Source organism: Pteropus medius, unplaced genomic scaffold (assembly GCF_902729225.1).
Source record: "Pteropus medius unplaced genomic scaffold, Ma_sr-lr_union100, whole genome shotgun sequence".
Classification (NCBI taxonomy): Eukaryota; Metazoa; Chordata; class Mammalia; order Chiroptera; family Pteropodidae; genus Pteropus; species Pteropus medius.
Genome location: NW_024344240.1, coordinates 22,398,490 through 22,411,832, shown reverse-complemented (window position 1 = coordinate 22,411,832; position 13,343 = coordinate 22,398,490). Strand labels below are relative to the sequence as shown.

Below are 13,343 nucleotides of genomic sequence, written 5' to 3'. Positions count from 1 at the left end.
GACACATCCCACTTCGGGTTCTTGACTCTGGTTGCACCTTAGATCCCTGGAGCTTTTGAAACCCACCAATGCCAACCTCACAGCACTTAACCCAGAATCTCTAGGATGGAATCTGGGCAATAGCTGTTTATAAAAAGCCCTCGATTTATTGATTTTAAATTAAATTTTTATTTTGAGATACTTGTAGATCCACATGCAATTGTAATCTCATGTACCCTTCACCCAGTTCCCCCAATGGCAACATTTTATGTAACCAGAGCATAATATTGGCAACCAGGAAACTGACATTGATCCCACTCACCAATCCGATTTTGCTTTCATTGGTTTGCCTGTGTGCGTGCGTGCTTGCGTGTATGTGTGTGTGTGTGTAGATGTATAGATACAAATATATGACAGTTCTGTGACCACAAGGTTCCTGTGTACCCTCCACCCATGTTATTTTAGCATACAGCCAAGATTGAGACATCATCTATCCCATCTCGCCTATTGCCACTATTCTTATCTCGAAGCTCTCCTTCTCTAGCACCCAGCTTCTGCTTGTCACTGAGAGGAGGGAGGCCCTGTTCTCAAGGGTCCCCAGGCTTCCTGCCTTTTCTTCCCACTTAAGAGTCAATGGGTCGTGGAGCTTCCCATGCAGTTGGGCCGGGACTGGATGTGGTCAAAGAGATTCTAAGCTCTGCTGTCCCCTGGGTCCTGCAGACAGAGTATGCCCGCTATGAGAATGGCCACTACTCCTACCGCATTCATCGGTCCCCACTCTGTGAGTACATGATCAACTTCATACACAAGCTGAAGCACCTGCCCGAGAAGTACATGATGAACAGCGTACTGGAGAACTTCACCATCCTGCAGGTGAGGGGTCCGCTGCAGATGGGGAGCGAGGGTAGATTGGTTGGTAGAGCAAATGGCATGCTCTCTTCTGGGGCCTTAACCTTCATCTTTTCTCTCCCTTGCAGGTGGTCACCAACAGAGACACACAGGAGACCTTGCTGTGTATTGCATATGTCTTCGAGGTGTCAGCCAGCGAGCATGGGGCTCAGCACCACATCTACCGGCTGGTGAAAGACTAAGAGACTCAGGGAGCAGGGAGGGGGGAAGAGACATCGTGTGCGTAGGGACTCGGGGAGGGGACCTGCTGAGACAGTCCCCTGAAGTGCCAAGAGAGCTGAGAGGTCCTGACTATTCCTACCCAGGAACAAACTGCCTGAACCTGCAGTGCCCAACCCCAAATAAACCCAGGATGTTGTGTATTTTCAGAGGACCTGATCTGACTGTCTGAGCCTTGGAAGGGAATGGGAAAAGGGGGGCAGTCTGGGAAGCAGGCCAGAAACAGCCCCAGACATGCATCTCCGGCAGTTCTGAAGCCATTGCCCCACTGGACTCAGCCAGGAACGTCGCCAGATGCTGAAGCTCAAGATGGGATGGTCCCCCTGCTGCCACTCGAGTCCCTGTCCTCTGCTTCTGGCCACCCTGAGAGGCCTGAGGATAGGCGCGTGGGTTCTCCGTTTTGCGCACGCTCACGTGTGCACCATGGCTACTTGTGCACAATGCACCTTCTTGGCACTTCTTGGCCACTTCTGCTGCCACTGCAAAAAGACAGCTAACGGGGAGGATGGTCTAGCCCAGAGTTTGGATTTTAGGTGTGGAGCTGACTGAGTTGTTGGGAAAGTTGGAAGGGGACGTAGAGCTGTTTAGATGGTTTTCACCCATCTCTGGTGGTCGTGGATTCCGTGGCCCTGCCGGCTTGTTGTGGGGACTGGTTCCCAATCAGAGGAACCCGAGACATGGAGGGCAGGAGGGGCAGTGCCAAAGCCAGCCTGTGGAGTTGAGGTGCTGAGGTTGGCTCCACGCAGCATCCTTTTTGGTGGGGAAGGCCAAGGAAGATGGTTAGAGGTATGTGGTGGGCCAGTGGTCTCTGAGACCATTCAGTTCTGATATTCTGAGTCTTACCTCAATGTTCTTCCCAGCCAAGATGTCTGTTGGGTGGTGACTACCTCGGAGCCAGCCCAGACCATCCACTCCTTCCCCAAACAGTACTTTCTATGCTCCCTGGAGATGGAGGAGGAGGGATGTGGAACCCCTTCTGGGCCTAGAGGTAACCATTGAAGGAGTTTTGTGTTTATTTCTCCCAATAACTGTCAGGGGCTTTGGATTTCAGCAGTACTGGCTTTGTCCTAGCTGCCTGGCCTTGGGCAACGTTCTCTACCTGCCTGAGCCTGTAAATGGGGCAAGCAGTAGCACCTACCTTAGAAAGCCTTAGTGAGGAGGAGAGAGAATGTCTGCAAAGTGCCCGATGCAAGATGCACTAAACTTTAGGATAGCTTATAAGGTGCCTCCCTCAGGGAAGCCTGGGTCTGGCTCTTGAGGGAAGCCTGGGTCTGGCTCTTTGCTGCCATCTAGTGGCTCTTTGGTATCATCCCTGATGGGAACCACAATCCCAGGAGCTTGGGATTCAACCTACAGGTGTTTACTGTGTTCCCAGCCCTCCAGGTGGTAGTATGTGGGAATACACAGATGAGGAAGACAGCATCTAGGAGCGGGTACTGAGTGGTAGTTAGGAGCGAGGGCTCTGGAATCAGACCACCAGGATTGGAATTCTGGAGCTCAGCTACTGACTAGCCACGTGGCCTTGGGGAAAATTATTTAACTTCATTGTGCCTCAGTTTCCCCATCTGTAAAATGGGTATAACTGTACCTACCTCGTATACATAAAGTGCCTAGCATAGTGCCAAACACATAAATGCGTCTGATAAATTACTTTATTATTAATAGGAGGAGCTTGCAGTCTAGAGTCAGATTGGGAAACTTGTAAGTGTGGCGGATCCTCAGAGCAACTGGAGTTCAAAGATGAGAGAGAGTAGGGTGTTGAGGATTCAAGGAAGGGGCTGCAACTGAAAGGAGATGCCCTGTAAAGGATGAGCAATGTTTAGATAAGCAGACAGGAAGGCTGGCCAGCATTGCAGGTGGGGAAAAGAAGCAAGCCAGCTCTTCAGTATCCTTCTGTCCTCCACAGGCCAGCACCCCTTCTTCATCAAAAAGCAACTTTAACAAACACCTCTGAGCTACTGCTAGACCTCCTGCCAAGTTGCTTAACTCTACTGTATGTGGGGGCTGGCTCTCATCAGAAGCTGTGATGTGGAGGTGGGGTGTGGGGTCCCTGAGTCCCTGAGCGGGCAGCATGTGCTCACATGTCTGTGGGGGTTTGTGTTTGTGTAAGGGTCTCCTGCCCCTCCCCCAGCCACCCCTCTCCCCTCCCCCATTCCTGTGGCAGTTTGAATAAGGGAGATCATGATGCCTGCCCTGCTAGCTTGATTGGGGATGTTCAGACAAATGCTCATGAAGGATGTGTGACAAACGGGACAAATGCACAAGTTAAGGTGATGATCTTTTTGAGTCATGGGTGGGAAGAAGTCTACAGACGTTGGAGCCAGGTGCTGGCTGTGAATTTTCTCTTCTCTTTAGGAACTGACCTCAGTAGCCTAATGGAGAATCACCTAACTTCTAGCTGTGAATTCCAAACCAGTCAGCTGTGGGGAACACAGACAAGATGTAGGTGCCTATCTCACTGGTGTAGTGGGGACTGCGACCCTTGGAGCAAATGGGAGACCTGACCTGGCCCCACCTCTCCAGCAGCCTCATCTGACACTCCCCTGTGCTTTCTGAATCACTTACCCAAGTGCCAGCGTGAAGTCACCTTCTCTCATGCGGAAGAGCTTGTCACTCCTGCCTTTGTGTGGCAAAAGCATTCCATTCATGACGTGTGGAGAGCACTTGTTATTTGGTACCAGAATACATGCCAGGCACCTCTGTGCTAATCCTCACCAGATAAGTGCTGTGCTGTTATTCCCATTTTAAAGATGAGGAAAGTGGGGCAGAGAAAGGAGCTAACTTTCTTGGAATACTCATGCATTTATTCCTTTACTTAGCACATATTTATTTAGCTTTAGCTTTGTGCCTGGCACTGGGAGTGTGTCAGTGACCAAGACAGACAAGGTCCTTGGGGGGCTTATGTTTTACTGAGGAAGAAAGACACAGTAAACGAGGAAACAAGACATGCAGATGTGATATGTGCTGTCAAGGTGATGAGAGGGTGCTGAGGCTGCGAGTTGCTGGGGCCCCTCTGAGGGTGAGGGCAGGAAGGTGACTGGTGCGTCCCAGGTACAGAGAGGACAGTGTGTCAGAAATACGGAGGGAAAGACATGTAGACCAACGCGCGGAAGCAGGCAGGGGCTGGCTACATACGGATGGGGAGGAGCGAGTGACCCACCTCTCTCCTCCACGGGCCAGCACCCCCTCACTCGGTAAGGACTTTGGGTTTTACTCCATGTGAAGGGTGGTCCTGGAAGGGTATTGAGCAAGGGAGTAAGTCTTTTTGATCTGATTTTTAGAAAACAGTACTGGGGCTGTGGCGGACTACAGAGAAACACATGTAATTGTCTGCTTCTGAGTGTGTCTTCCCTCCTAGACTCAACTTCTGTGGGTGGAGACTATGGATTTCCTGGTCTGTTATTTTCTGTAGACCAAACACCATGCCTGAGCCTAAGGTGCCCATTAAACATGTGATGAATGAGTGCACATGCACAAGGCACCCTTTGGGCCTTGAGAGTAGGGGGTCCCTGAGCCTCTGGGATAGAGCCCCTTGCCCTCCTGACATGATCTAGAGCTAGCAGGGAGCGTCATCGAGATGGGGATGTGGAAACAGACCGCCTATCTCATGGCGTCTGATGATGACGGAGCACCTAGTGGCCACCAGTGAACTTCCATAGAGTGGGATCTTCTGAGAGAGACCCATGCAGGAGGAGTTTGAGGTGTGTGTGCATGAGTGTGTGTGTGTGTGTGTATGTGTGTATGCATGTGTATGTAGACACGGGCTCTGCCCTTTCAGGACTGAAGCCAGGGGAGTGAGGAGCAAGGGGCTGCTGGGCCTCCTGCATGCTGTGTACACTCAGTGCGTCACTTGTTCCCGCTTCCTGAGGTTTTAGAGGACAGCGGGGTGGTGACGGGGCTAGAGGTAGGAGGGCCGGTGTCCCTTGTAAGCAGGGAGCTCTGACAACTGCTAGGGCTGGTCCTGGTGTGGGGCTTGGTTGGGCCACCAGGGCCACCTCTGCGTAGAAGAATGTGAGTTCCAGCAGTGAAGTGTTTGGTTTTACCTCGGACAGTTATACCCAGCAGTCATTGTGTTTGACCCCTTCTTACGTTATCTGTTATGTCAGCTCCAAGAAGGAAAACAAGAAGCTTTTCTCTGAAGAGTTAAATCTAGACAAGCTGGTTTTAAGAACTTAAAACCTGGAGCCAGGCTGATCTAGGGCTGAATTGGTTTCTTACAAGTTGCGTGATCTTGGGCAAATGACATACTTTCTCGAAGCCTTCATAACCCCATCGTGGAATGGGAGCAAAACGGCTTTGACTTTAGGTTACTGTCGGGAGGAAGAAAGGCCATAGTATGTATGAGAGAGCAGTACCACTCCTCACTCAGAGTGAGCTCTCAGAGAATGTTAATAACTTAGGAGTATAAAAACTTCCTGGACCGCTCTTCTCATTCCTGACACACACGCATGCACACATGCATGCGCTGGCGCGTGAGCACTTATTTTTAGAAGAAAGAAAAAATGCTCTATTCAAAGCAGACAAGGAGAGGCCTCAAGGTTGAGAGAGGGGCCCCCACGGCCCCAGGGAAGGGTCTCCAAAAGGAGGACAGAACAAATGGTGGGCTAAGCTACTCTGAATAGGAAACTGTCCGGAATTCAGTTTTTGTTTACTTCCTGAAAAGGACAGGAAGAGGTGGTCAAGTACCTTCGTAGAAGGGTGGAGTCCAGTTGGCGGAAATGGCTAAGGGTCTTTTTAAGCTCATGATGTCTGATATTCAACTAAGTTTTTGTATTTTTGCTATGAAAACTCCCTTTGTCTCTCCAAATCTTCAGTAAAGTGTGCTATGTACACAAAGGCCTTTGTGTGAGTGATTTCTTTTTATGGAAGTGAAAGACTCATCTGTCAATAGAGCTACAAAAGCAGCCATGGCAGCAGAGTGAAGCCATAGAGGTGTCATAACTGAGCCACGCCAGCAGGAGCAAGAGCTCAGAGCCATGTGAGTAGCTCACCCAGCCAGCCTAGCCACTCCCAAGAAAACAGAAAGCATTTGGGGCATGCCTGCACACGTGAGGCACAGTTCAAGCCAGTGTCATTGGGCTATCAGAGAGCAAGTGCCTCGGCTACCATCTAGGTTACATAAATTTCTTAACCACCTCCGAAGTGAGGAAGAAGTGAGAAGTTCTTCAGGCAGGGCTGGTAGGATGAGGTCCCTAGTTTGGCATCTTAGGAACTTGATTTTAGCCCTTGATCCAGGCATGAGCAGGCCCACAGGACTGGCTTGCTCACCAAAGTCAGAGCAACAATTGATAAGCTGAAGTGCCACTTCATTAATTCACAGTGGCCAGTACCACTCCCAGGTCATGGGAACACCCATGTCCGCTTGTCAGTACATTCTTTCCTCTGCAGGGAACCCTTCTTCTACGGGAAACCGGATCACTTGCATCTGGTGGCTTGTGTATATATTCGAGGAAGGTGTTGGGTGATCTTAAAGGACTGCGCCTGCGATGTTGAGAGTCTGGTGCCCCTTTCTCCACTTTGGGGACCTGAATTCTCCCATCCAAGGATTGAGGAATGCTTTTTTTTTTCCTCCTGGAACTTGGTTAGAGATGGCTCCTTTTTTTGTAACCACAAGTCCTATTACATCATGATGAAAAGCTCCAATGCTTGTGAATATTTGGTCGGTTGGCATTCTTCAGACACTGCTGAGCACCTAACACATACTAGCTGCTGTACTACACTCATTCTTACTAGTTTGGGGTTCAGAAGGGGATAGTTCCTAAGCCCCGTTTACCTGGAGCAAATCCCTCCTCTCCCTCTCAGAGTGGGGAGCAGGAGACTACCTCTGTGACAGGGCCTGCTTGGTCACAGGCTCAGTATGTGGGCTGGATCAGCAGCCTGACACTACTCCCTTATCTTAGGTGTGGGAGCATGGAGAACAGGTGGCCTTAGACTGAGTTTTTCTTGGCTCTCAGGTTCGTGGGTAGCCCTGGGCATCATAGATGGGCTTACAACTTGGGATTGAGGAAAGGAAGGGAGGGGGAAGGAGCAGGAAAACGTGAGAAGGGGTGAGGGAAGAGCAGGGTGGGAGTGCCACTATTGTCCCCAAGGCTTATCCTTTCAGGACCTGCCAACAGAGATTAGTGGTACGGGGTGGCTGGTGTGGCACAGCAATCATTCTAGCACACGGCAAACGTTTACTGAGCACATACTGCATGCCAACCACTATTCTAGGTGCTGAGGGTGCCAGGGAGAATATAAAGGTCCTTGCTTTTATGGAATGTCCATTCTAGTAGGAGAGACTGATGATAAATAAGAAGAAAAGGTAAGCAGGAAAATAGCAGGAAGTGATGAGTGCTTTGATGACAATAAAACAGGATGACATTGGAATAGGGTTTGGCCATATCTAGCCAGCCACCTGGTTTTTTATTGCCAGATGCTGAGAATGGTTTTTATGTTTTTAAATGGTTAAAAAAAATCAAAAGGGGAATAACACTTGTAACCTGATATGAAATTCAAGTTTCAGTGTCCATACATAGTTTTATTGGCACATAGCCACGGTCACTTGATTTTGTGTTGTCGATGGCTGCCTTCGTGCTACATGCAGAGCTGAGTGGTGGCAACGGAGACCACACATGGCTTGCGATGCCTGAGAAAACCTGCTATCTGCCCTTTATAGGAAAAGTCTGCTAACGCCTGTCTGTGGCTGGAGGGGGCTTCTTCAGAGTAGATGGTCATTGACGGTCTCTCTGAGGTGACAATAGGAGCCAGCCATGTGAAGATCTGGGGAAGGGAACCCCTATTTTGAGAATGCTGAGGTGGAAGAGAACTCAGCAGTTCAAGTGGCAGGAAGGGCAGCTGCAGTGCAGCTGGAGGAGTATCCTGAGTCTCATGGGGGCCGCACCTTCACTGATTTATCCGAGGAGAGCAATGGTTTCAGGGATGTGGTTCACCTCCCAACCTGCTGCTTCCTTACAGTTGCTTTACCCTTGGTTTGTTTTGGTCTTTGTCATTTGTGTTAGAGCCTTTCCTCAGAAGCCCGGTATTTCATAGTTCTTTGCTTCTACTTAAGAGGGTCACTGAAAGCCCGGAAGAGGCTCTGACCAGATGGGCAGGTGTTGGAGGCTGGCTGTGCTATGTAGACATCTGGTGGGGCTTTTATTTTAGGAAGCAGATTTTTAAAGGGTATTTCTTCCTGGCCCTGCCAGATTCCATGCAAAGTGTTCCCCCAGTTTCTTGCTGGAGAGAACTGTCTGGCCATCAGCATTCTGGGAACCAAGTGGGAAAAAAGTGCCAGGGACGTCTCAACATTCAGTATGGAAGCTTTCACCAGTTCTGTTTTCTCCTCGGTTCTCTTGTGTTCATCTGGACCTGAAGCCCCCCCGCCCAGAGACACCAGTGTTCCCCTCTCCCAGGGAGAGAACTCCTGGCTTCTGGCTGAGCTGGGGAGGGGCAGCCCCCAGCCGCACAGAGTCGAGGAGAGGGTTTGGGGATCTATGTCTTCTGGAATAGTCTTCTGTCTTCACCTCCATTTCCAGAGGTACCTGGTGCCATCACTTCTTGTGTTGGGGAGAGTTTGGTGGTATAAATCATATTCCTTTTTGACTTCCTCTGGGTTAGGATTCAGCTTTCTCCGGTCTGCTAAATCAGTTGGCACTCGTCCTGTTTTCCAGCCTCTGAATTTTCGTCACTATTCCCTCTCCTGTTTTCTTTGTCCTTTAGAGACACTTAAAAAAATCCCTTTATGGTCATCTTAGAAGGGTTTCAAGAGGGGACAAAGTAGATGTGTTGAATCTATCACCTTTTTCCTGATTTATTTAAAATATCACTCTGGACTTTGTGTGAAGACAGATAATAGGAGGGCAGGAGTAGAAGCAGGGAGACCCAGTGAAGGGGTTATGCAAGGTCTAGGTGAAAGATAGTGGTGCTCTGGATAAGAGTGTAGCAGTGGTGATGAAAGTGGATGACCTTGAGACATGTTTTAAAGATAGTCATTATGACTTCCTGATGGCTTGGGTGTAGGGAGTATGGGAAAGTGAAGAATTAAGATTAACTCCAGATTTCCTGGCTTCAGTCATTGGTGCCATTTACTTTGATGGGAAGGTCTTGGGGAGGAGCAAGTTTGTGGGTGGAGAACAAGAATTAGGGTTGTGCCACCTATGAGACACCCAATTAGAGTGTCAAGCAGCAGCTACGTCTGTGGTTCCAACTTAAGGGGAGAGGTCGGGGCTGGATTTAGAATCGGCATCTGGACTGGCATTTAAATGCTTTGGACTAGATGAGATAACTCAGGAGGAGGATGAGGATGGAGAAGAAAGAGGTACCCCCGGGACTGCTCTGAGTCATTTCAACATTAGAGGGTAGAACAGAGAAGGAGATAAACCTGGAAAGTGTGTTTTTCTTCTCAGTAATAAGGAAAAGAAAGTGTTTCCGTGGGAAGTGGTGAAATGCTACTGGCAGATAGTTGAAGAAGAGGATGGAGAAATGACCATTTGTGGTAGACTTCCTGGTCTCCCTTTCCTGAGTAATAAGACCTTTCCATTTTAGCTGGGCACATGGTCACTCAGAATAAAAATCATATTTCCTAATCTCCCTTGCAGCCAGATATGACCAATGAAGATAAACAGAAGTATCCTAAAAAGGAGGAAGCATGTTCTTCACCTCTTTTTCTTTTCAGTTGACTGGACTGTGATGTAATGGCTGGATTTCCTGCAGCCTTTTTGGACCATGAGATGACCTTAGAAATGGAAGTTACCTGTGGTAAAGCAATAGATAAAAAGCTCGTGGGTCTTCGATACCATGGAGCACCATAACAGCTCTGGACAGATTATATGTGAGAGAGAAATAAACTATCTTCTCTAAGTCACTTTTATTTTGTGTTTTCTATAATTAGCTGCCAAACTTAATTCTAACTGATATATCATTGGATTTGGCAACAAACATAGAGGCATAGTGGTCAAAGCATGAACAGCTATAAACACAACAACAGTAATACCACTGCTGACTTTTTATAGCACTTTTCTATTTACAGACCACTTTCAAATATACTTTCTTGCCTGATGTTTGCAGCTCTGTTATGATAATGTATACATTCTCTTCATAGATGAAGAAACTGAGACCCAGAGAAATCACTAACTCATGTCACCTGGTTACTAAGTCACAGGTCTTATACTTCAACCTGGATCTTCTGGCTCCTCACCCCATGTTCATGAAGGTGGGTGGATAGTGGGTTATAAATGTGCCCGAGGTTCTACCCCAGAGTTTACCTGACACTGGGCAGGGTAGTTGGGCATTAGCCCCCAAAGATCCCAGACAGTGCTGGCATTAAGGAGAAAGCAAATTTTTGGTGCAGCAATCAAAGCTTTCTCACTTTTCAGGAAAATGCCTATATTTCTGTAGGGGTGATGTGGGGTGCAGGAAGTTGTGGAGGATTAAGAGAAGTAAAAATTAGACAACCACCAACATTGAAGGGAAAATGTGTTCGCCAGCTGGCATGTTAGCAATCCCATTTGGGAAGCAATCGGGTAGCAATTGGGTGTTCAGACCAAGAGTCTGCTGATTATCCTCTGACCGTATAAATGTTTCCTCGGTATCAAAGAGATCTGCTTCTCTTTGCAGTCTCCTCTCCTCAGAGGCCAAGCTGAGAACTTTTGAAGTTTGGCACAATTCTCTCCTTCTGCTTTTCCTCTTTAGTAACTGCTTTGCTGACTTCTTTTAATCTCATTCCCTAAATCCCCAGCAATCCTGATGTAGACACTTTCTGGCGGGTGCATGCCTAATGTCATTTTGAGATTGTTGGTGGTATATAGATTTTAAGCTGATGAAGGGTTTGCACCTTCCTAACAGTCTGAAGTGAAGGTGAGATGACTTTTAAGTAACTCGCTCAGGTTTTGCATTCATGAAGTGGAAGCTGGGATTTGAAGCCAGCCTTGTGACTTCTAAGATAACCATGCTGTCTCCCCAGTTTTCACTTTGGAAAATTAAGAGCCCCTGGGAAATACCGTTCTGTCCATCCCACCCATGGCCCCCTTTAATCTTCCTGACCCACCCTAGCACCGCTCCTGGAGGCACATTAAAGCAAGCTTCACATGCCTGCCCCAGGGAAAGGCCTCGGCCCCGCCCCAGTTACCACCGCCCACTTGCTCTTTCTCTTCATCTCCCTGGATTGTGGATTCCTGGCTGTAGTCCCTGGCTTTGATATTTGCTTCTGCTCTCTGAAGTTTGGCAACTCATCACATTCCCCTCGCAGCTTTTTGGGCCTTGGGGTTTTTCTTATTAGCCCTCTACTCTGTTCCTGCCTCTGATTTTATGTCCTTCCATGGCCTGGGGTGCAGAGCACTTGCCCTCTGGCCTGGGCTCTGCAGAACCCCGCAGTTGGGCTGGAGATGGAAGTGGCATTGAGATTGCATTATGGCAAGGAGCATAAGGAGACCTAAATCCTGCCCTAGCTCACATTTTCCCTCCTGTGAGGGAGACACAGGCACAAAAGAGGCTAAGAAGGCATTAAATTACTGTCTTTATCAGGTAAGACTTGGACCCCAACAACGAATTCCAGAAGGGTTGGCTTGAATGCCTAGAGCCAAAACAGGCTCATTTATCCCATAAACACTTACTGAGCCCCTAGGATGTGTCCGCCACTGTTCTAACTCCTGGGGATGCAGAGGTGAATAAAATCAAAGTCCTGGCCCTTGGAGAGCTTACATCTAGTGGGGGGAATCACACACAAAAATAAAATTACATCAGGCCTCCTGCTCTATTTATTCCCCCACATCAATACCCAAATAGTCTTGGCTCTGATGTCTGTGATGGATGGCAAGGCCAAACTCTCATCAGAGATCAGCACAGAGAATGTAAGACTTAAAAGCAGGGGACAGGAGGCAGTTGCCTCAATGTCTCTGTAGAGGAGGGCAGCAGCACCCCCACCCCCACCTCCAATCCCTTCACCCCGGGCCCTGGTACAATATGACAGAAAAACAGTTTGCTCCATCCACAGAGAAAACACAAGAGAGTGTGAGCACGAGTGTGAGCGAGAGCTCACTCATCCGGGTGAGGGAGCAACTTCAGCCCTCTCATAACTGGTAACTGGGATCATTGAAAAGAGCCACATGCTCACATGCTCACATACGCAGAGCATGCACTTCATAAGCTTCATAGCGTGGCTCCCTGGCCAGGGGCAAGCTGTGCACCAAGAGCTCAGTAGAAATGCAAATTTACATCCCACCCATCCCAGTGGTTTGGAATCAAAATCTGCCGGTGAGTCCCACGCACATTAACGTTGGAGAAGCAACAGGCTAGACTTTGAGAGGTACAGAGAGAGATGAGCTCCACCTCCAGACCGTGACCAGTATGAATTCTTTCCTCTTGGAGATGGAGTAGAAGATGGAGTGTGGAGTGGACTATAGAGGGCTTCCTTCCCTGGGAAAGGTATGTATTTGAGCAACATATTCATCATTATAAAAATTAATTATTATAAATAATCAACAATAAAAATAGAATAAAAGAAAATTAACTTAAATTCAAAAAAGAGTGCTTCCTTTTTACTCATCACTTGCAAACTTGATTAATTAAATTAGCATAGATGGGTTATAATTAAGCATCTAACAAAGCAGACTTAAAATCTAACAAACACTATTTACAAAACATAATAAGCCTCAACTTATAGATCTGATCAGATTTATTTGAGCATTTAACCTTTCAACTTAATGCATCTAAGATTAAAATAACAAGTCTAATATGTCACCTGCTTTTAAACTTTTCCAACTCCTTAACAAGCAGGTAAAAATTATAAACTGTAAAATGGTTAATTTAATGTTATGTGAATTTTTAAAAGCAATTAAAATTTTAAATTAAATTTTAAAAATTACCCAAAAGAACAGATAAAATGTAAATTATCCCAATGACAGCAGTTACTATCACATATACCCTTAAATCTATCACAAAAATGTTAATATATGTTTGAAACATCATTCATCATCTTTATATTTATTTTCAAGATTCTATTCAAACTTTCAAGCTCCTATTCAAACTTTCAAGCTTCTGTCCAAATAAAGCAGGCAAAATCAGCCTCACAGGTGGGCTAAGATGACTACAGTGAGGATTTGGGATTTATATACACTTAAAATTAGGGTTTGCGCTCCATATTTGGAGCTAGTATACTGTTGTAGATGTGGAGTCACCTGGAGATTGGGTAAGTCTAGGGATGGGGCCTGGGTGTGCCTTCTAAACTAATTTCTTCTTTTAAAAATTATTATTATTTA

At 47.4% G+C, this 13,343-nt stretch overlaps 1 protein-coding gene across 5 annotated transcripts in view; it reads left to right on the top strand.

The window, feature by feature from the left end:
• TEAD4 (TEA domain transcription factor 4) overlaps positions 1-5,943 on the top strand; it is a 65,972-nt gene extending 60,029 nt beyond the window's left edge. For all 5 annotated transcript variants that reach the window (XM_039869149.1, XM_039869153.1, XM_039869151.1 and 2 more), the window contains 2 exons: positions 700-852; positions 957-5,943. In XM_039869149.1, coding sequence (XP_039725083.1) covers positions 700-852; positions 957-1,070 — 267 coding nt within the window. In that variant the 3' untranslated portion in view covers positions 1,071-5,943. The remainder of the gene's footprint in view (positions 1-699; positions 853-956) is intronic.
• Positions 5,944-13,343: the final 7,400 nt, after the last annotated feature.